This window comes from Carcharhinus amblyrhynchos, chromosome 34 (assembly GCF_965287045.1).
Source record: "Carcharhinus amblyrhynchos chromosome 34, sCarAmb.v2.hapA, whole genome shotgun sequence".
In the NCBI taxonomy this organism is placed as follows: Eukaryota; Metazoa; Chordata; class Chondrichthyes; order Carcharhiniformes; family Carcharhinidae; genus Carcharhinus; species Carcharhinus amblyrhynchos.
This window is the reverse complement of record NC_137357.1, coordinates 21,415,745-21,440,053: the sequence shown is the minus strand read 5'-3', so window position 1 is coordinate 21,440,053 and position 24,309 is coordinate 21,415,745. Positions and strand designations below refer to the sequence as shown.

The 24,309-nt window shown below is 41.6% G+C and overlaps 1 protein-coding gene across 1 annotated transcript in view; it reads left to right on the top strand.

Moving 5' to 3' along the window:
• The window catches only part of LOC145361298 (BCL2/adenovirus E1B 19 kDa protein-interacting protein 3-like), a 41,559-nt gene extending 17,834 nt beyond the window's left edge, over positions 1 to 23,725 (top strand). Inside the window, exons 3-6 of the mRNA XM_080216949.1 lie at positions 511 to 592; positions 7,990 to 8,096; positions 12,415 to 12,564; positions 20,368 to 23,725. Of these exons, the coding sequence (XP_080073075.1) occupies positions 511 to 592; positions 7,990 to 8,096; positions 12,415 to 12,564; positions 20,368 to 20,416 (388 nt within the window). The 3' untranslated portion in view covers positions 20,417 to 23,725. The remainder of the gene's footprint in view (positions 1 to 510; positions 593 to 7,989; positions 8,097 to 12,414; positions 12,565 to 20,367) is intronic.
• The last annotated feature ends 584 nt before the right edge of the window (positions 23,726 to 24,309 follow it).

The following is a 24,309-nucleotide window of genomic DNA, read 5'->3' as shown; positions in this document are numbered from 1 at the left end:
CCTGTTTCAGAAAGTTGAAATGTTTCAACAGTCGTTTCACTGAAATCTGTGAATCACAGTACTACAGATTATAACCATTTGTAAATTTATTATTCATAGCTATATTTGCTTCAGTCTCTAATAGAAGAATAAAAGTATGCTTTAACCATTGAGTTTTGAGACAATAATTTCTTTGTCTTTAACTGAGAACTATGTTGCATCATGATGATGGAATGCTTTGTCTGTGATCCATGATTCGACCGAAAACTCAGTCGGAGTTACCTAGCAGCTGGAATGAAGTAGATAATTTTGAATGCCTGAAGTTTGGATGGCTTGCTTGTAAGCTTTTGAGATCAGGTAGCTTATCAATATAGGACAAGGATCCCTTGGAAATTCTTTATTAATATTGACTTTGAGACTTTTACACTCAATCATTTATATTTTGGTACTATATTTTATAGATGCATATGTAATTCATGTCTAGCAACTTGATTGTAATTTGATATTGACTTCCTTGGTTCAATTTTCCAGCCAGTCTCGTCCCCAGACACCTCAGATGGCTCAAGCAGTCTTCGAAGTAGAACTGCAGCGCAGCAGAGACAACAGTTCTCAGGTATGTTGAACTTGTAGGATTAACTGTTCATTGCATTAACAACAACAATAAGAGCACACATTTATTTATCCCTTTCATGTCACAAAATGCGTGTGGATGTGTTTTCAGTTCAAATTTTCACATGAATAAATATTACGATAGGAGTCCAAATGCTTCAGTTAAACATGTAGGTTTTGAAGAGCAGCTCAAGACAAGAGAGAGCAAGAGGTGTTGGGAGGGAATTCCAGAGCTTGGTACCTAGGCAAGTGGCGATATGGTTGCCAAGTTGGAGCAGTTAAGATCATGCATGTGAAATAATCCAGAATTGGAGGAATGACGTGATCTTGTTGGGCAACTGGGCTTGAAGATACTGCATAGTTTGGAGCATGTGAGGGTCTGGAAGGGAGAAGTTTAAAATCAGACTGGATGCCAATGTAAGTCAGAAAATGCAGGAATGATGATGTGTGAAATTTGATTTCACTGAGTTAAGGTGCAGGCGTCTGAGCTTTGGGTGAGTTCAAGTTTATGGAGAATGATATGTGGGAGAACTCAAAGTTTATTTCAGATTAGCAGTGATTGGTGTATGAGGTTATTTTGACATAGATTAAATATAGAAAGAACTCTATATCAGTGTTTTTAAAGTATTTTTGGACCTTACCTCATTTACAAAGTGAAGTAGCCCTGTCACATGAATTATAAGCCCTTCAACGAAATAATCAGCCTCCTTGTTCTCACAGTCATACTGCATTCTTTATCTTCTTCCTCCCTTTTCTGAATTCGACCTTATTGAAAATTATTGATTTATGTTTGGTGTAGTTCAGCAAGCTTCTAGTAACTCATCCAATTGGCATTCTTCCTGTGAGATGTGACAGTAAAAGGTTAGCAGGCTGTTAATGAAGAAGGTCAAGGGCCTGAATTTTTCACATGATAGGCGTGTGCACTTGCTGGCATTGGAAGCAGGTGCAAAATGCGATTCCAGTTGCAATGTACCAAGAAATACAATTACTGGCTTGCTGACAGTAATTGTGGCACAGTGGTTAGCACTGCTGCCTCACAGCGTCAGGGACCCAGGTTCAATTCCAGTGTTGGGTCACTGACTGTGTGGAGTTTGCATGTTCTCTCCATGTCTGCCTGGGTTTCCTCCGGGTGCTCGGTTTCCTCCCACAGTCTGAAAGCTGTACGGGTTAGGGTTGATTGGCCATGGTAAATTGACTGTGGTGTCGGGGGAGGTTAGCAGGGTGATGTTATGGGAATAGGTCCTGGGTGGGTTTGTGGGCAGTGCAGACTTGAAGGACTGAATGGCCTCTTTCTACATTGAGGGAATTCTATGATTGTAATGGGCTGCCGGCTTGAAAAGCATGCTGGGAAATGCTCAGTGCGGCCACACTTGGAGTATTGCATACAGTTTTGGTCGCTGCATTATAGGAAGGCTGTGGATGCATTGGAAAGAGTGCAGAGGAGATTTACCAAGATGTTGCCTGGTATGGTTGGAAGGTCTTATGAGGAAAGGCTGAGGGACTTGAGGCTGTTTTCGTTCGAGAGAAGAAGGTTACGAGGTAACTTAATAGAGGCATATAAGACAATCAGAGGATTAGGTAGAGTGGACAACGTGAACCTTTTTCCTTGGATGGAGATGACTAGCACGAGGGGACATAGCTTTAAATTGAGGGGTGATAAATATAGGACAGATACAGAGTAGTCAGGGTGTGGAATGACCTGCCTGCAACAGTAGTGGATTTGCCAATGTTAAGGGCATTTAAACAGTCATTGGATAAACGTATGGATGATATTGGAATAGTGTAGGTTAGATGGGCTTTAGATTGGTTTCATAGGTCAGCGCAACATCAAGGGCCGAAGGGCCTGTACTACACTGTAATGTTCTATGTTCAGCGCTGCTAAGGAAGATGAGAGAGGGAGGGTATGGGTTGGCACTTATTATTTGCTCCCTCAAGGACAATTAATACGGAACTGAGTCAGGGAGCTGCACACCTATTTTTTTTAAGAAGTACAATGGAGAAAGGCTGCAAAGAGTGTCTAAGCAGCACAAACTTCAGTCCCCAGGCACCTTTTCTATGTTACTTCAGCTGTGCAGTTCATCTGCACTGGAGGTTGCAGTTAAAACGTAAAGGTTGTTAGGAATGGGTTAACTGCAACTTTCCACTTTAGACTTCATTTGTATGTTAATTGTTTAATAGTAATCAGCAGGATATATAAAGGGTTGGCACTGAGTGTAGTTATGTGGAGTTGTGAAAGAGAATAAAGTGAGTTTGTGAAGAAGCTGGACTTGCATCATCTTTTATTACTGAACTGCAGCTGAGAGGCTTAACAAAGGTCAGTCAGCCCACCTGCCAATCGTAAAAATGATTGCAAAATTTTGTCCCAGTGACCCCTCAATGGACTGAATTATCAGCTTGATTGTTGGCAGACACAATGCATCACATGATTTCACTTGCTTCCGGGTCAGGTATGCACACACCCAACATGTCAAATGCTGGCCTTGGCATTTTGCCTGATTACACTCTGTGCTGAGTTTGCACTTCCTTGCAGAGCAAGGGTCCTGATTACACTCTGTGCTGAGTTTGCACTTCCTTGCAGAGCAAGGGTACTCCAGTGCTGTGCAAGAAATTGCAACGATGTGTGGAATTGAACTCTAAGAAAAGTCAGTCTTTTTATGGGAGAGAATGAAAATATCTGGTTCTCAAGTCAACTGCATCTCTGCAGGCTAGGTCAGAATGAGTTCATTTTTATTTTAACCCTTACTTTACCATGGACTGGGTGACCACCTGGCCTCAGTTGAATTGGGTATACCATGACAATACCATTTCTGACTTTGAATTAATTTCTGCATCCATTTGGCATAAATGCAGCTCGTTTCTGGTTGTTCATTTTTCAAATCTGTACTTTTGATTGGTTAGCAAATTAAAATTGGAAAAAACTGATTAAAACTAAACCGATTTGACTTCACTTCCAATGTGCAAGTGATCCAGGAAGCAGAGGGCATAGTGAATTAATGCATGATTGTGATGTTACATAAAAGGTTACAAAAAACAAATGAAACATTTTAGAAAATGAAGAAAAGCAGAAGGGAGTAGAAATATGGAAAAATAATTGTTGATCTTTTATGCTGTTGTTCACTGTTAAAAATAAAAACAGTTGCCTATCTTTTGCTAATCCCCCACTCTCAATTTTTTTTCTCATGTGGCCTCATGCTCCAAAGCATTTCTTATACAATAAGTGTCTTGTTTCATTTGCCTCTTTTCCTTTTTGCCTCTTTTTTTTGGTGTTTTTTTGTTCCATTGCACCTTTCTCTCACAATTATTGTTTATGAACCTGAACTAGTACCCCATGTTTGCGGTGAGATCTAGTTGGGGACAAATAATGTTTTGTTTCAAGTTGACAAAGTTTGGGATTCAAGCTACTTGTCCAGTCAATAAAGCCACAAGACTCCATGGGTTTTGAACAAACTTTGATACAAGATCGAAAAGGTAAAGCAATTTATAAAATCTGACTTCTGCACTAACATGCAGGGTAAATATAAGGTACATGTAAATTAACAGGCAACAGGTATTAAACAATAAAAGATGAACTAAATTGCATTGCACCTTTATCCCATGGCAGCACGGTGGTGTAGTACTTAGCACTGCTGACTCACAGTACCAGGGACCCAGATTCAATTTCAACTTTGGGTCGCTGTTTGTGTGGAGTTTACACATTCTCCTCGTGTCTGCATGGGTTTCCTCCGGGTGCACCAGTTTCCTCCCACAGGCCAAACATGCAGGTCAGGTTGATTGGCCATGCTAAATTGACCCTCTTGTCAGGGGATTAGCAGGGTAAATATGTGGGCTAGTGGAATAGAGCCTGGATGGGACTGTGATTGGTGCAAACTCAGTGGGCCAAATGGTCGTCTTCTGCATGATAGGGATTCTATGATTCTAAAGTAATAAAGCAATCAATGATCATGATAGAGATCTATTTAAGTAATGAGGGGCACAGATCAGCTAGATAGTCAGTATCTTTTCCCAAAGGTAGGTGAGTCTAAAATTAGAGGGCATGGGTTAAGATACAAAAAGTTTACAGAGGGGCAGTTTTTTCACAGGTTGGTGAGTGTATGGTACAAGCTGCTACAGGTAGTTGTAGAGGTGGGTACAATTTTGTCTTTTAAAAGGCGTTTAGACAGTTACATGGGTAAGATGGGTACAGAGGGATATGGGCCAAACGCGGGCAATTGGGACTAGCTGAGAGGCTGAAAAAAAACGGGCAGCATGGCCATGTTGGGCTAAAGGGCCTGTTTCCGTGCTGTAAAATGATTCTTTAAACACTATATGGTAAATGAAACCAAGGCACATCTAGTTGTCTCCCTCACACGTAACTCCAAACTTTTCATTTTTAAAGATAAAGCTCTGAATTTCCTCAAGCAGCTCCAATCTGAGGGTTTCAATGACTGCACACCTCCCAGTTTCATCTCCTCAGATTCCGATCCTTTGGTTTTCTAGGTCTGCATTCCAGCTTCTCACTGGTGCAATTTTAGCCATTTAAAAGCTGGCCACCTTCTTTGGGCTGGCACTGCGTCTGGATTTCACCCATCTCCCCATGCTAAGACTTCTTCTTAGCCTTTACTGTACGGAGCCATCAAACAGCTCCTGGAACTTTTCTGAAGCCCCAACTACCCAAAACCAGTAATGGCATTACTTTCCTGCCTGTCACCTGTTAACAATGGCACTTTTTACCTGCCTCAAAACACTCATACCCCCAACAAATACGTATAAGTTGAAATGCTGCAATTTTTAAGCTCCGCTTAACTCCATGATGACAAAGCCTTTCAGGGCAGCGATGCCCCAGGTCCCTTGTGGCTCCAATACTAACCCACATCACCCACTTAGGCATGCTCACAATGACTAAAGACATCAGTATGCATATTCAAATAGGAGTAAACTTGGTGTACCCACTAAAATGCCCTGCAATGGGGATAATAAAAGATCATTTAAAAAAATCATGAATTAAAGAACAAAGAACAACCCAGCACGGGAAACAGGCCCTTCGGCCCAACGAGCCCGCGCCGCCGCATCACCCTACACCTATTCTACCCTGCATGTCTACGAATGGAACCCTACTCAGTCAGATTCAGGGAAGAAATAGTGCCAATTTGGTAAAAACCGATTAGCCTAAGAGCACATCTTTGGGGTGTGGGAGGAAACCGGAGCGCCCGGAGGAAACCCACGCAACCACAGGGAGAACGCGCAAACTCCCACAGACACAGGCCCAAATCCATGTGTCTGCACAGCCAGCAGTGCTAGTCACTGAGCTGTTGCGGCGCCCGTCTACCGGTCCAGGATCAAGCACACACACCGACATGAAGTACTAGGCCACTCCTGGAACTTCCAAGAGCAGCCCACGCACGACCCGCTGTGTGCATGCCCCTCGTTTGACACGAGGTGGACCTCCACCTGTGGAATAAAGACAAAAATATTAATCTTACAGCCTGCCTTTCCGGTGTCTCCCGAGGTTTAACCCTATTTAATAGCCCCTACCATATCCCTCCATTCTCGTTTCACTCATGTGCCTATCTAACTGCATCTTAAACGAGTCCAACGTTCCTGCCTCCACCACCCTACTCGGTAGCGCGTTCCATACCCCCACAACTCTCTGCGTAAAGAACCTTCTTCTCACCTCCAAATTATACCTCTCCCCCCTCACCCTTAAATGATGAGCTCTCGTGTTCGTACCCAGTCTAGGGAGCAGTCTCTCACTATTAACTCTATCTATTCCCTTCAGTATCTTATATACTTCTATCATGTCCCCTCTCAATCTCCGTCTTTCCAAGGAGAGTAGTCCCAGTTTCTTCAACCTCTCCTCGTAACCCAGTCCCCCCATGCCAGGCAACATCCTGGTAAACCTCCTCTGCACCCTTTCCAGAGACTGCACGTCCTTCCGGTAGTAAGGTGACCAGAACTGGACGCAGTACTCCAAATGCGGTCTAACCAACGTTCTGTACAACTGAAGCATTAGACGGCAGCTTTTATACTCTGTGCCCCTTCCTATAAAGGCTAACATCCCATAAGCCTTCCTAACAACCTTCTCCACTTGTGACGCAACCTTCATGGATTTGTGAACGTGCACTCCCAGGTCCCTCTGTATGTCTATACTCCTAATCGGCCTACCTTTTATCACATATCTCCTCTCTGCATTATTCTGTCCAAAATGCATCACCTCGCATTTGTCAGGATTAAATGCCATCTGCCACCTATCTGCCCACTGCACCAACCTATCTATATCCTGTTGTATCACCTCACAATCCAGTTCCGTACCTGCCAACCCTGCCATCTTGGTGTCATCAGCAAACTTGCTGATCACACCACCTACGCCCTCTTCCAAGTCATTTATATAGACTACAAAGAGGAGAGGTCCCAGTACTGAGCCCTGCGGCACACCACTGGTCACTGGCCTCCAGCCCGACAAGGTCCCCTCCACAACTACCCTCTGTCTCCTATTACCCAGCCAGTTCTCAATCCACCTAGCTACCTGGCCTCGTATCCCATGCGCCTTAACCTTTTCTACCAGGTGTTGATCCATTTCTGCTTTAACCTCGTTGAGCTTTTCTTTCTGTTAACCCCAGATAGCCCTCACCTGTACAACAGTTCACAGTGGCAGGAATACATTCTGTTTTAACTGTTCAGTACTGGAAATGAATAATTCTATTATCAGAATTTTTATTTGTAGAAAAAGATAAAACATTTCCTTTTTTATGTTCAAATGTATGTACACTGACTTGTAGTGGATCAAAATAAACCCAATATGAATCACACACAGTAATTTCCAGGAGTGAATGGACATTTATTGAAGTGCTGCATCCGTGGTAACATTGCTCAGTAAAGCAGGTCTAAAAATCCGAGTCTTGCTTTCGGTTTACTCTATCATCAGACGTGAGGTACGTGCTCTTTGAGGGTGCGGTTCAACGCTGTGATATATTATCAGCTAATGCCAGCCCTGCAAAATTTGTAATTTAAAGGTTAGTTATGTCTTAGGTTTTCTCTCAATTAAAATGAATAAAACAGGAAAAAATGTTTATTTCAAGAAGCTGCTGAATCTAGAACAAAATATGAAAAAAAATACTCTTACAGTTGACACTGTTAGCTGATCAGGCATTTCCTCATTGATGTGGATATGCCAGCGTTGGACTGGGGACCATCGGTTGGACTTAAACCTGGTGTTGTCAGACTTTTTACTGTATTTCCTCATTGGCCATAGTGAAAGCGGCCCTGAGGTTCTGTTTGCAAATATTCTTCATCTTTTGTCAAACCCTGACTCCAAGTCCAGTAAACTGAAAAATATTATCATTGGAAGCTCAGGTTCATAAGTGTTGAAATAATCTTGTGCATACTGGGGATGTGAGAGAAATTATTCTTTAGCTTTTTTTGTAGTCTGAAGATGATGGTTTGGAGAGGGACCAAGAGGTAGAAATTATGATGAAGAGGAGTGCTGAATGGATTTCTGACTGGTCAAGTAGACCTGAGAACATTCCCCCAAAGTGAGTATTGGTTTGAGTTGTGAAAAGTCTATTGTATATAGCGTCTCACTGTTGCCTTGATGCCATGCATATTCAAATTATTAAGTGGAAGCTATGTGCTCAGTCAAAGCGTGCCCATTGCTGATAAATGATGAGGGCTGCACTAGTTTCATTGATCTTGAGATTTTTAAACTCGCAGAACAAAGGAGGTCATTTGGCCTGTCAGGTTTTTGCCAGCTCTTTGCATGAATAATGCAGCCAGTCCCACTCCCCTGCCCTTCCCTGTAGCCCAGCAGAGTTTTCTACTTAAAATAATTAAGCAATCCCCTTTTGAAAGTCACAACTGAACTTCCAGTTCCTAACAGCACTCTTGTGTTGAAAATTAAGTTTTTTTGTTTGTCGCCTTTTGTTCTCTTGCCATTTACCTTAAGTTGGTGTCCTCTGGTTTCTCGACCCACCCACTCAGGGGAATGGTTTCTCTCTGGGTGCTCTCTCTTGACCTTTTATGATTTTGAACACATCTATCAGAATTGGTAGACATATTGCTTGAGAAAGGTAGAGTGATGATGATCGTGTTCTTTGTTGCTGATCTTTTATTTGCCAGTAGACTTGACTCTTCTTCTCTTGAAGCCAATAAGTCCAATTTGAAGGAATTTGACACATTTAGGATATCATAGTTGGCTTTGATTGTGTGTTTGTCACAATTAAACATGTCCTGCTTGGGGATGCTGGCTGATGATAATTCTTCCTCCCCAATTGGGTTACTGAAGCCAATTTTTGCACCTCCAGCTCAGATAAGCCAATTCTGTAGAGATCAGGGATCAATCCTGTGCTGTGGTCAGAATATGCTTGATCAGCTCTCTTTACTTTGCTATGTTGCGGTCCCAGCTGATGTTACTACAGGGTGGAACCTAGCTTCTTAGATCCAAAATTTACTTTTTGCTTAAATACTTGGAAGACAGCGACTGAATAGTCACAAGAGTCAACTGATGAATTTGTAAAAAAGGAATAACCTATGTATCAAACAATAAAGATGAACTAAACTACATTGTACCTTCACCCCACGGCAGCACAGTAGTTAACACTGCTGCCTCACACCACCAGGGACTCAGGTTCCATTCCACCCTTGGATCACTGTCTCTGTGGAGTTTGCACATTCTCCCTGTGCTCCACCGGGTGCTCTGGTTTCCTCCCACAGTCCAAAGATGTGCAGGTTAGGTTGATTGGCCATGCTAAATTGACCCTATTGTCAGGGGATTAGCAGGGTAAATATGTGGGGTTAAGGCAATAGGGCCAGGGTGGGATTGTGGCTGGTGCAGACTCCAAATGACATTTTGGAAAGATGCAGCTTAATCTGGGATAGTCGGCACAGATTCATGAGGGATAAGTCTTGCCTCACAAATTTGATTGAATTCTTTGAGGAGGTAATTAAGTGTGTAGATGAAGGTAGAGCAGTTGTTGTCAGCTACATGGATTTTAGGAAGGTGTTTGATAAAGTTCCCCATGGTAAGCTCATGAAGAAAGTAAGGAGGTGTGGTATAGAAGGAAATTTGGCTGATTGGATAAGTAACTGGCTGTCTCATAGAAGACAGAGGGTGGCGGTGGTGGAGGGAAAGTTTTCAGACTGGAGGCCAGTTACCAGCGATGTACCACAGGGATCAGTGCTGGGTCCTCAGTTATTTGTGATTTTTATCAATGACTTGGAAGAGGGAGCTGAAGGGTGGGTTAGTAAATTTGCTGATGACACCAAGATTGGTGGAGTAGTGGATGAGGTGGAGGGTTCTTGCAGGCTGCAAAGAGACATTGATAGTATGCAGAGCTGGGCCGAAAAGTGGCAGATGGAGTTTAACCCTGATAAGTGCGAGGTGTTTCATTTTGGTAGGACAAACTTGAATGTGGAATACAGGGTCAACGGCAGGGTTCTGAGGAATGTGGAGGAACAGAGAAATCTTGGGGTTCATATCCACAGAACTCTGAAGGTTGCCACTCAAGTGGATAGAGCCGTGAAGAAGGCTTACAGTGTGTTCACGTTTATTAACAGGGGGTTTGAGTTTAAGAGCCGTGGGGTTATTCTGCAACTGTACAGGACCTTGGTGAGACCACATTTGGAATATTGTGTGCAGTTCTGGTCACCTTGCTATAAGAAGGATGTGGAAGCATTGGAGAGAGTGCAGAGGAGATTTACCAGGATTCTGCCTGGTTTGGAGGGTAGGTTTTATGAGGAAAGGTTGAGGGAGCTGGGGCTTTTTTCTTAAAAGTGGAGGAGGATGAGAGGCAAATTAGTAGAGGTTTATAAGATGATGAGGGGGATAGATAAAGTGAACGTTCAGAGACTATTTCCTCGGGTGGATATAGCTGTTACTAGGGGACATAACTATAAGGTTCATGGTGGGATATAGAGGAGGGATGTCCGAGGTAGATTCTTTACTCGGAGAGTGGTTAGGGTGTGGAATGCACTGCTTGCTGTGATAGTGGAATTGGACACTTCAGGAACTTTCAAGCAGTTATTGGATAGGCACATGGAGCACACCAGAATGATAGGGATTGGGACAGCTTGACCTTGGGTTCGGACTTGGCTCAGCACAACATGAAGGACTGAAGGGCCTGTACCGTGCTGTACTGTTCTATGTTCGACTCAATGGGCTGAATGACCTTCTTTTGCACTGTAGGGATTCTATGATTCTAAAGTATTAAAGCAACCAATGATAAATAATAAGGGGTATAGATCAGCTAGATAGCCAATATCTTTTCACAAAGGTAGGGGAGTCTAAAACTAGAGGGCATTGGTTTAAGATGAGAGGGGAGAGACACGAAAGTGCCCAGAGGGGCAATTCTTTCACACAGAGGGTGGTGAGTGTCTGGAACAAGCTGCCAGAGGTAGTAGTAGTGGCAGGTATAATTTTGTCTTTCAGAAAGCTTTTAGATAATCACATGGCTACGATGGGTCTAGAGGGATATGGGCCAAATGCAGGCAATTGGGACTAAGGTATTTAAAAAAAAAAGGGTGGCATGACAAGTTGGGCCAAAGGCTTGTTTCTATGCTGTAAACCTCCATAACTGTATAACTTCATGGATTTTTAAGGATAACACTGGTTACAAAATCTACCTTGTGCTCAGTCAGTACACAGTCCCTGTAAACCAATAGCAAGACATCCCACACTCTGAAACCAAGTGGAAGATGCCACTCAAAACCATTTCTACTGATATAACAGACATTTCCTCTGGATACTTGTCACAATGTGAGCCAACTAGTCTCAATGGAACTCTGTCTCCCACATGAAGTTTCCAAATTCCGTTCTCAAAGAATCTTCCCATAAACAATGTTTTTTCTCCCTTAAATATTCACTAAGAAGTCACCCCCATGGTTTCAACAACCTCTCCCTGTTAATCCCTGCCCTGGATTGCCATGTGCATTCCACACAATCTCTCGGAGGCTTGGCTGTGCTAGCGGAATTCCACTGCTTCACAGGCCTGCAGCCAGAAGTCACCAGCCTTCTGGATCTCTGGCTTTTCACAAACCCACTTTGCTTTCTGTCTGCTTTCTGCAATTGAAGCCTTTCTGCGGAGTCCTGTTTCCAGGATTATCCTCATCCTAAATCACTCAATAAAAGTTCACTTGTCATAATTTAACATATTTACTAGACCCGGCACACAATGAGTTTAAGCGATGGCAACTAGTTGTACAAAAAAGAAAAACCTTTAAAATGTATTGCAAGATGATGCAGCTCATGAAATACTTGCAATACCTTTCAGTTATAAAACAAAGGTTTTATAAAATCAGGTACATTTTGATATTTTAACATGCATCTCGAATGGTGAAACCTTGTTATCAGGAGAAATCATCAAATGTAGCCCAAGCAAGGAGCTGTGAAAGAATATTGAAACTGACAACCAAGCTGAAAGTCTTTTTAAATCTTATGTTGCAGTCTGTAACTAATTTCCTGGGTAAAAACAGAAAATGATAGAATACTGAGTAGATTCAATAGTAACTACAAGGAGGAAAATCAAGTTACTTTGTTTCACAACTCATTCACAACCAAACAAGTCTATTTTTTTTCTCCTGTTTCAGCATGGCAGCTTTTTTTCTTGCTTGATTCCTAAGGTTGCTTCAGTTTATCTTTTGGAGTATGACTATGATTGCTCCTACTTTGATAAAAATTACAAAAGCCAAAGAGGAATCATTGACAAGTGTTGAAATCAACTATTTTCTGATTGTTTGAATGGAATTGCAATGAAACAACTAAATTATTACTTGAAGAATTGTGTGCTGACATGTAATATAAACATTATGACACTGGGTTGATTATCAGTTTCCTTTTCTTTATAATTTTTTCCCCAGGGAGTTCCATTTCAAACATCCTAAGCATTCAGTCACTCTCAGTATGAGAAAGACTGGAGCAATGAAGAAAGGTGGCGTATTTTCTGCGGAATTTCTGAAAATCATCTTTCCTTCTCTGCTTCTATCTCATATTTTGGCCCTTGGCCTGGGGTAAGTGTTTAATCATGTTCTGAAAACTACTTCTTCCTCAGCCCAAACAATTTGTCTCAGTTCTGAATTCAGAATAAAACTCATCAGCACCAGTAACATTTCCACTATCCTCATCAGTCACTTGTGACCAAAAATTTCAATTTTGTACAATGTGTGAGGTGTTGCTGCAATCAGATTCTATGACTTCTTGGTTTGAAAAATATTTGATTCCAGGTCCTTGCAATTGGCAAAGTCATTCACTTCATCCATCTAGGCTCTGGAAGTTGAGAAATTCTGGTGGTAAAACAAAGTATGTGAATCTACTGTATAACTCAATCCTTTCACAGCTGTTTGTAGATCCTGAATGATAAAATGCTATAAGCAGAGTGCTAGCTCTATCAGCTACTGTCAACAACTCACTCTCCACAATATAATTTGCGGATTTTTTTCTTGTTTGTTTTTAAAGCATAATTTCGACTTCCTGCAAACTTGGAAATTCAGGTCTCCATTCTCCTAAGGAACTGTTCTGCTGACACATGGTTATAGATTGGGCACACACAAGTGTCAGCTCTGGTGACCTAAATGGAAGTTGGTGCTTCAGGCCAACAATGCTGAGACTGGTATCGAGCCAATGTAATTTGGGGAGGGATGGGGTGGGGTGGGGTGGGGGTTGGTGGTGGGAGGGATCTATGTGGATTCTACTGAAAAGTCAGTTCATGTTCAATTTTCACAAACCGATGATACCAAATCAGTTTTATCACCAACAAAGTTAATGGACATGTATGGACGTTTCCAAAAATACAAAGCAAAAAGCTGAAAAAAACGAGGCAGCATCTCAAACAGCAGACCTTAAAAGCAAAACACAATCATCACTGTAAAATCTACTGAAGCAAATGGAAGAAACATGAATGAGTATAATTCATGCAGCCAGAGCTGATAGTCCTTTTGCACAAACTTGATTTTGCTGAGGAACTTGATGATAAGTTTAAAACAGTATCAAAAAAATCAAAAATTGGGTGGTTTTCAAAGAGGAGGGGATATAATGTTTAATGTTGCAACTGAATGATGGCACTAGCACTTTGTTTAGAATCCATCCAAGGTTGGTGGATTTGTGGATAGCGACGAGGACCATCAGAGGATACAGCAGATATAGATCGGTTGGAGACTTGGGTGGAGAGATGGCAGATGGAGTTTAATCCAGACAAATGTGAGGTCATGCATTTTGGGAGATCTAATATAAGTAGGGAATATACAGTAAATGGCAGAATCCTTAAGAATATTGATAGGCAAAGGGATCTGGGTGTACAGGTACACAGGTCACTGGAAGTGGCAATGCAGGAGGAAAAGGTAGTCAAGAAGGCACACAGCATGCTTTCCTTCATGGCTTGGGGCATTGAGTTTAAAAATTGGCAAGTCGTGTTGCAGCTTTATAGAAGCTTAGTTAGGCCGCACTTGGAATATAGTGTTCAGTTCTGGTCACCATGTTACCAGAAGGATGTGGAGGCTTTGGAGAGGGTACAGTAAAGATTTACCAGGATCTTGCCTGGTATGGAGGGCATTATGAGGAAAGGTTGGAGAAACTTGATTTGTTCTCACTGGAATGACGGAGGTTGAGAGGTGACCTGATCAAAGTCTCCAAGATCATGAGAGACGCGGACAGAGTGGATAGTCAGAAGCTTTTTTCCAGGGTGGAAGAGTCAATTACTCGGGGGCACGGGTTTACGGTGCGAGGGGCAAGGTTTAAAAGAGATGTACGAGGCAGATTTTTTTACACAGCAGTTGGTACCTGGAACTCGTTCCCAGGGGAGATAGTGGAAGCGAATATGGTAGTGACTTAAGGAACATCTTGACAAATACATGAATAGGATGGGAATAGAGAGATATGGACCCCGGAAGGGTAGGGGGTTTGAGTTCAGTCGGGCAGCATGGTCGGTGCACGCTTGGAGGGCCGAAGGGCCTGTTCCTGTGCTGTAATTTTCTTTGTCCTTATAAAGCTAGATATCATCACAGCTATTTTTAGATTGGCGGTACATCTTTGTTTACCAAGAGTCTGCTTTTGGCCTTAACATTAAAGACCCTAAAACATGAGACCCAAACTCAGATTTCCATCAGAATCCCCCCACTGCAATTAACAGATTGCCACTTGATGGTGTGTCGAACCTACTTGTTTCATCTCAATTGTCTCAATTTTTCTGTCCTGTTAAATCATTCCAGTTAGACTTCAGTTGGTACTGAGAGCCTCTTTTCCTATAAAATCTCATTCCACTGCAATAAGAGATGTTACAAACAGAAATTTCATCTGACAGCTCAGGCAGACATTAAAAAAATGATATAGTACCTTTCTGAAAAAACACAGGGAGTTATTCCTCCTTCAACCAATACCTTCACAACAGGTTTATTGTTCACTTCTCTTGGTGGTGTGTCCATATCAGCTGCAATGCTTACCAAAAACATAATATCTCCCATACGTCTGAAGTAATTTATTGCCTGTGGACTGCTTGGAACACAGCTTGGTTGTGAGAGGTGCTATCCAAGTCTATTATTACTTCAGTTTTCACACTGAAGCTATGGTGGCTCAAAGTATTTTGAAGTGAGTTTTCCCTTGAGTCACTCATCTTTGATTTCTAAAATGCATTTGACAACATGCTGGATAACAGGCTTGTGGTTCAAGTAAAAGCCTTTGGAATTGGAAGAACTGTGTTAGCATTGATTAAAAACTAGCTGTCACAAAGAGAGAGAGTTGGAATAAATGGATCTGTTTCAGAGTGGAAAGATGTAATAAGCGGAGTGATGCAGGGGTCAGTTCTTTGCCCACAATCATTCACTATTTACATTGATGAACTGGAGGCAGGAACAATACATAAGGTTGATAAGGTTTCCAAATCTGCTGATGATATGAAGATAGGTGGAAGGGCACATTGTGATGTGGATATAGTGATTCTACAATGGGATATCGATAGATTGGGTGACTGGACAAAACCTGGCAAATGGAGTTGAATGTGGGGAAGTGTGAGGTCATGCACTTCGGTAGGAGAAATCAGAAGGCAAATTGTCTAAGTGGAGAGAGGTTGCAGATGAGTGAAGCATAATGGGATCTAAGAGTTTTAGTCCATGAATTACAACAGGTTGGCAGGCAGGTCCTACAAGTAGTTGGACCTCATCTAATTCTTCATTAGATTTTACAGTGATGAGGGTTATTCATTAGATTTATTTATTTGACTTTATGAATCTTCTATTTATTTGACTGAAACTGACATTTTTGCAGCCACTCTGCTCTCCAGGATAAATTACACATAATTTTAAATTTGTCACCAAGTTCCCCAGCAAAATCCAGTCAGTGCAAGAGTACAGTCAGCTCTGGTTGCATGAATCGTAATCATGTTTCTTGACAAAGTTGTTTTTGCATATTAATTTGAACAGTCCTGATCAAGCTCATGTGCATAAATTGTGCAATATAAATGTGCCCCTGACATGGCACAAAATTATCAGTCTCTCCAAAATAGGCCACAGGATGGCCCTTATGTAACATCAGAAGTGTCACGCAAATTTAATTTTTCTTATGCATATGATTGGAAGGGAAAGTTTAATTAAGAATATTGTTAACATGTACAGCAAGAACGTTTAACAATTACAGACAAGAATCACAACAACCATGATAATCTAAAACTGTTAAGGAAATATCTCTGTGTTCCAACCAAAACCAACATCCAGTACACACAACACTCCAAATAAACACAATACAGCATAGGTTATTGCCCACTTGTTACAGGAATCCCGCCTCCTTGGTTGAATGCTGAAAATCCCTTGTCAAGAAATTCAGAAGGGGTTGTAGTCGAATCTGTTTCCCACAACAGTAGGGAGATAAAGGGCCCGATTTTGCAAAAACTTGGTAAAGTCGGATGTGAGGCAAGTAGCGCGATCTGTGCCAATTCCCCTTTACTGAGCGCCCAAAATGGCCATGATTGGCATCGTGCCCGAAACTGGTGCCGTGTCAATTTAAATGTATTTGCATTTAACAGACATGATCTGCAAAAATCTATTTCATGCACTCCAGCTTCTGGAGATAAGTTCAGAGCTTCCAACAGCTCTCTAACTCAGACTGGTGGTGGTGGGGAGGGGGTTAGGTCATTCACTGATTTGTTGGCGGGGGGGAGGGAGGCGGGTCAGATCATTCTCTGATTTGTTGTGGGGGGGGAGGGAGGCGGGTCAGATCATTCTCTGATTTGTTGCGGGGGGGGAGGGAGGCGGGTCAGATCATTCTCTGATTTGTTGCGGGGGGGAGGGAGGCGGGTCAGATCATTCTCTGATTTGTTGCGGGGGGGAGGGAGGCGGGTCAGATCATTCTCTGATTTGTTGGGGGGGGGAGGGGTAAGTCAGATCATTCTCTGATTTGTTGCGGGGGGAGGGAGGCGGGTCAGATCATTCTCTGATTTGTTGCGGGGGGGAGGGAGGCGGGTCAGATCATTCTGTGATTTGTGGGGGGAGGAGGGGCGGGTCAGATAATTCTCTGATTTGTGGGGGGGAGGGGTAGGTCAGATCATTCTCTGATTTGTTGGGGGGGAAGAAGGCGGGTCAGATCATTCTCTGATTTGTTGGGGGGGGGAGAGGGGCGGGTCAGATCATTCTCTGAATTGTGGGGGGGAGAGGGGCAGGTCAGATCATTCGCTGATGGGGGAAGGAAGGCGGGCCAAATCATTGTCTGGTGGGGAGAGGAGAACACAGTAAAAAGTCTGACAACACCAGGTTTTAGTCCAACCTATTTATTTGATAATATACTCGCAAGCTTTCGAGGGGTTACCCTCTTCGTCAGGAGAGGAGAGACATGGGCCGCATCATTATCTGGTTGTGGAAGGTGGGGTGGGGCCACTGCCACTCTGCATGTGATCGGTGTGGGGCAGGATGCTGTGATCCATCTGAGTAGCAGGGAGAGGGTGGTGGGTGGAAACGGCGCAGTGTCTGTGGGGGGGCCATCACTTCTGGGCCACTTTATGCGTGATGTGGCAGGAGAGCGTTTTTCGATTTTCTTTTTACTGCGCATGCACTGTTGAAGGCTCCAATCGGAGCTGCAGTGTTTCTGGCACAAAAAGTCCCACCCTCAGGCTTTTGCAGCGCAGTTCAGAATCACTGCTTTTTTTTCAGGCAGAGTGCATATGGGGATGCCAGAGAATAGATCGGATCTGGGTCACTCCCAGATTCAGCACTTAAAATCAAAATGATCAAATCAGGCCCAAAGAAACTGCTTTTTAGCTTGCTGCTAAACTGCTTCCAACACAAAGTCCAAAACGAAACTAAAAACCCAAAGAAAAAAACCCCTATCACCTGACTGCCACAGCTTAGCTCCACCCCCAGTGGCATCACTGAAGCTGAAGCTGAAGCTGCATGATTTAAAAAAACCTTTCTTAAAGTGGACACTCAAATGACACTTACATTATACTCCACCTGACATCTTGCTGCCCACTCAGCCTGTCTAAATCTCTTTGAAACCCCTCTATGTCCTCCCCACAGCTTTCCTATCCACCTGGAATGGTATATTGAGAAAATCTTGACACATTATCCTTTGTCTCTTCATATAAGTTATGAATGTCGATGGTAAATAGCTGAGGCCCCGACACTTCACTATTCACTGCTTGTCAATCTGAAAATGTCCACTTTATGCCCACTCGCTGTTTTCTGTCCATTAACCAATCCTCTTGCTATGCTAGAATACTATCCCACATCTTGAGCCCTTATCAAGATGTGTTGTACAACTTATCAGAGTTGTACACAACTCTGGTGCGGCCGCACTTGGAGTATTGTGTGCAGTTCTGGTCCCCACATTACAGGAAGGATGTAGAGGCTTTGGAGAGGGTGCAGAGGAGGTTTACCAGGATGTTGCCTGGTATGGAGGGGAGATCCTATGAGGAGAGACTGAGAGATTTGGGGTTGTTTTCGCTGGAAAGAAGGCGGCTAAGAGGGGACCTTATTGAAACATATAAGATGATTAGAGGTTTAGACAGGGTGGATAGTGATAGCCTTTTTCCTAGGATGGAGAAAGCTAGCACGAGGGGGCACGGCTTTAAATTAAGGGGGGGGTAGTTATAGGACTGATGTCAGGGGTAGGTTCTTTACCCAGAGGGTGGTGAGGGACTGGAATGCCCTGCCAGCTGCAGTTGTAAATGCGCCTAGTTTGGGGGCGTTTAAGAGATCTGTGGATAGGTTTATGGACGAAATGGGATTGGTTTAGATTAGTGGGTTAGTGTTGTTTTTTTTAAAAGCTGGTCGGCGCAACATCGTGGGCCGAAGGGCCTGTTCTGCGCTGTAATGTTCTATGTTCTATGTTATGTTCTATCTTGCCTTTTGTGTGGCACCTTTTGGAAATCTACTTCTACTCATTTCCCTTTAACTACCCTGCTGGTTAGAACCTCAAAAAACTCTTCTAAATTTGTCAACAGCATTTTCATTTAGTAAAATCATCTTTATTTGTTCTAATCCGACTGTGCTTTTCTATGTGCATTGTCAAGACTTCCTTAATGATAGATTCTAACTAATGCCCTCTGTGTATTTTGCTGTTTGTAATAGTGAGGAAAGATTTGAAATCCAGTGAATGATGTCCCAGAGGTTTTGTGATTTTAAGTAAAAATAAATATTTATTAAATAAAATAAACAACAATAAGTCAACCAGAAGCACACTTAATTGAAACAGTGGCTATACACAACATCACTAACTTTACCCAGTTCATTCATTACCTTCAGAGTTATTCCTCCTCAAACTTCCAAAATATCTTGTATGTTTTTAAAAACTATAAACACTATCCAGTAACGATTTCCACACCAGACAGTTGTCCCTCTCGGGTTGCTTCTTGGATAGAACAAACCAAAGTCATGTAGACTTGAGACGTTAACTCTCAAGCAGGCTTTCTTCACAGATATGGCTAGCTGGGAGTTCAAACAACTGATCCTGCTGTTATCTGAGGTCTCAGAACAGCTCCCCTTGCATAGGTTAAATGCTTCTGGTATAGAATTTTTCTCTTTTGATCTTCCTTTGTCTGAACTCACCTCTTCAGAGATCAAACTTAATTGGCTTCATTTTGTGAGTCTACCTTTTAGAATGTAAATGCCAAGTTCACACCTTAATCAAAACCCATATGTTCTATTCCCTCCTGTTTGCTTTAGGCAAACATTTAGTTGCGATGTTGCTTGGCTCATGATTTATCAAAAACACTAAATTAAAAACACATGCTGCTGATGTGGAAATCTGAAATTAAAAGAAAGAATGCTGGATAAACTCAGCAAGTTTGGCAGACCTGCTTGAGAGTTAATGTCTGAAGTCTATATGACTCTGACACTCAAAATATTAACTGCTCCTTTTTGTCAGACCTGCTGAGTTTATTCAGCATTTTATACATTTACACCAAAAGCAGTAGTTCCATTAACCTAACCAAATTGTCCAAGCCTTTTAACAGCTTCCAATTTTTCAAAAGTTTTTTAAAGAGATCTAATCAGCAGAACATGTTCCAATTTATTGCACTTCCTGTTATTTTTAAATCATTGCTATTTTTCCTGACACCAGATTTGAATGTTAATTTTTTGGTGAAAGGAAGAATGAAAGCTGAAGGATGAAAAATCTGCAGTGTACCAAAAGGAAACTTTTTTTTTGCATTGAGTGTTAAGTGGTGAATTTAGTTTAACAAAAATAAAATGTATTTAGGGTGCAAATAACATGCCCGCTGGTGTTTCCAATTTACTTAAAATCTTAACTGTAAACTGAAACCAATGTTTCCATTATGCAAAAATGAATTTGGAAAGGCAAAATCTACTTTATTAATTTGACTCCTTTTGTTTTAGGATCTACATTGGGAAAAGACTGACAACTTCTTCATCCAGCACCTTCTGAGAGCCAGATTCAGGTTTTAACATGACCTGTGAAATTGTGTTGCTGTTCTGTCAGTATATTTGAATTGGAGGAAGAAAAAGAACACAAGCACAAGACATCCCATTCCATTGCATTCTTCCCATTGAAGGAACTGCTTGACCACCTGAGCACTAAGTGGGCTGATCACTGTTGTCCTCAACTTTGACTTGTTAAACAGGATGTACATCATGTGACAGAAGCCTAATCTGCTTTAATTAATAGTTTGCTTTGGTGTAAAATAGATTCACCAGCAAGCACTCTTATTCAAGGAGTGTTCACTCCATTTAGATTAGATTATAAAATTGCAAAATCTATGCAGTTAACACAAAATACCAGTGGGGATGGGAGAGGAAGGGGTCAGTGCACAGCAGCAGCATTGAACCAATAAAGCTATAGCGGGCAATACAATCTCATGTTTTGAAATCCACATTCTTTTCCGTTTGAGCAAGGCATACGATCTGACATTAACAAAGCTGACAATGTGCTGCTGTTTGGAGCTGATGCAGGTGGATTTGCTTTTTGATCATAGAAATTGGCATTACATTTTTCTTTTTGTTAAATGCTATATTTTCCTCTATCCCCAATCAGAAATTGTAGTTTTCTTCCAATCCTCTGCAGGAGCAGGCATGCAGCTTGACTTTGACCATGCTTCGAAGGAGCAAAGTTGTTTGTCTCTGGCTTCTAATTCTTCCAGAGTTCTGAAGTTAGTTGTGATTGTTTTTATTTGCTAATTTTTACATTGGAAAACTTAATGCATCTCTCCAAGCTTCTTAAGCGAGCAGAGAACCTTGGCAGCAAGCTTATTGATCAAAGTATGTATAACTAAACTGAGTATCCTGACATGGCATTTCCAGTCTGGGAAATCACTGACTTCTCCATCCTTGAATTCTGTTGCTTTATAAAAGTGATGTTGCATCGCAACAAAGAGTTACGAATTCAGCCCCAAACTAATAATTGTACTAAAAATGAAAGATCTGAATTCTGAGCTATCAGGAAAGAAAGTAGCCTTGAGGAACTTGCCGTTTTCTCTGGCTCTATGAACTGCTTTCATCTTACCTATCTGGGCCTATAAATAATAATTTCCACTATATTGCACTGCACCTTGTGAAACTAACCCGACTCACTGATCACTTCGCCTTTGCTCTATTCCTTTTACTAGGAAGGAGAATGGTACGAGTACAATACCAGTATCCTGTAACCTTTCCAAGTTTTTATCAATTGCTCGCTTTCAGCTTTATGCACTTCAGTTTTGAACTTCCGTTCAGGTAAACAATATTTGAGGATTGAGTGAAGTTTATTCCATTATTGGTTTTTCATGATTGAGCTGTTCCATTTTATTCCAGCAAGAAGGATCCCGGACAAAATGTGTTTGATAGTTTAAATTAGTTCCCAAAATATCGTGTCTGTAACACAAAATTGCCCTTAGTTCATCACTAAATTCACAATCATGCTCAGATCAGCCCCATCGAACTGACTGTGATGTGGGGATGCCGGTGTTGGCCTGGGATGGACAAGATGCAAGCTCGCATGACATCAGGATTGTCGTCCAAAAATCTTATTTGAAATCACAAGCTTTCGGAGTGCTGCTCCTTTGTTAGGTAAAGCCCAACGAAGAACATAGAACACTACAGCACAAACAGGCCCTTCGGCCCACAAGTTGCGCCAATCATATCCATACCTACCAGGCCATAGAACTATCTATAACTCCCAATCCCATTAAATCCCACGTACTCATCAGTGCTGGTGTCATGTGACCTTGCATCTCAGAAACCTGGTTCGTGTGAGAAATAGAAAAATGTCAGTAGAAGAGGCACTTAAAGATTGAAGCATGCAAAGCAAATTTCACCCTACACTCACTTGTGTTATGCTTGTCTTTTGAGTGCCTCAATGCTCTGACGGGGTAATGAAAAATGTTCCGCTCCCCGGCATGAAGACATTGAAGAATGCAAAATTTGCAAAAAAAATGAAAGCATTTAACTAAGGCATTGCATAAAGCAAAAAATAACAGATAACATTGACCGAAAGGTAAGGTCATTAATTATGTAGTACTTTAAGAAAAAAGACAGAAGTACAATTCTAACTTCAGTGGAACTGTTTAAAATACTCCTGCGATTGTGTAGTTCCTGATATAATCAAGTTTAATTCTGATAAATTAGATATATCAGCAAAAGATTATTGTTTTAGAATATATTGATTTGTGATGAATGTGACACTTGCAGAGGAAACTACCCTCACCAGATTAGCTATTTGGCAGCAAGTAGAAGTTTGGTGCAGTTTGAAAATGTATTCTATTCTCCTTCCATTCCAGTTCCTGGGATCCGCACAATTTATTTTACTTACTTCACTTCGATGGAGGTAATGTCTGATTATCAGAGAATCATTCTTTTATTGTGTGCCAATCTCATGTTAAATTCTTAAGAAAGATGTTTATTTTCTGTATTTAAGAAATTGAAGCAGGAAATTGGGAGGTGTTTGCACACTTGTATATTTTCAGGAAATGAAAAAAACATCATCAAGATTGGAATTCTGAGATCAAAACAAAGCGTTGAAAACATCCAATAGATTAGATAACACCTGACAGAAAAAAGGCAGTCAAGATGTGGATCGGACCCTCTCCAACGCTGAGAAAGGGTCCCATCTGAAACTTTCCTCATTCCTCTTGGTGTTGCACCATGCATTTTGAGAATTTAAATGTTTTCATGCCTTGAATGATCTGTTAGAATGGATCAGAAATTGATAAAGGACAGTTGATTGTTTGCATACAATGAGAATGATGCTTTCATTTTGGAGAGGTGGGATGGGTTCAAAAATGATTGCCATCTTAAATTGCTGACGCCTGAATTGATGTAAGGCATTTTTGTAGACTGAAACAATAGAATTGTCTCCCAGTCAAGAAAAAAGTAGCAGAAAGGACCACATTTTCAACTTGAATACAACAAACATACAAACCTGATGAAGAGAACAGGTATTTGTACGTAGATTAAAAGTAACATGCATACTTGCACATTTCTGTGTTGCATGTGTAGCAGTGAAAAAGAAATGAGCTGCAGCACAAACTTTTCTGACTTAAGATATTGATTTTAAAAAAATGAAGTGTTTTTGTTGTTTTCCAATTGGGGGCAGGTTTTGCAAAAAAGAAACTATTGAATTTAACTGAGCCGAAGTAATTATCAACAAATCTGACATTTAGCTAGATAGCACTTTGTATATTGTATGAAGTTTCATGTAAAATTAGTACCATAATCGTTTTTGTGCCATTAAACGCATCAATGCAAGTTTGTATTTTTTCTTTCTAAATCTATTCATAAAAAGCCAAAATTGTTGCATACTTTCAGCGACTTGCTGTGTCATGTGATTAACACAGGAAACTATCTGAAGGTGTGAAACGAGGCTCACTGAAGCACTGAGCAGGAACTTGGATTGAATTTACGCAAACTGACCAAAGGTGACAAGGGAGAAAATATTTGAGGAAGATGTTTGAAGTGGTGAAAAGATAGATCAAGATGGAGGGTTTTTTATGGTGCTATGGTTGGATGGTACCAAGAAATCTTCCAAGAGTTAAGGGAAAAGCATGATGCCTGTTTATGTATGAAGAGATTTTTGTGCAAAAATGTGGCATAAGAACTAGGAGCAGGAAATTGAGCTCCTTGAGCCTGCTCCATCGTTCAGTACGATTATGGCTGATCTCATCTTGCCCATTCTGCATAACCTTTTAACCTATTGCTAATTAAAAATGTCTGTCCCCTACACAATGTCCCGGCATCCACTGCACTCTGGGAGAGAAGTAGCTTCTCCTCATCTCTTTTATATCTATTACCATTTATCCTAAAACTATGACATTTTCTTCTACATTGTCCCACAAGCGGAAGCATCCA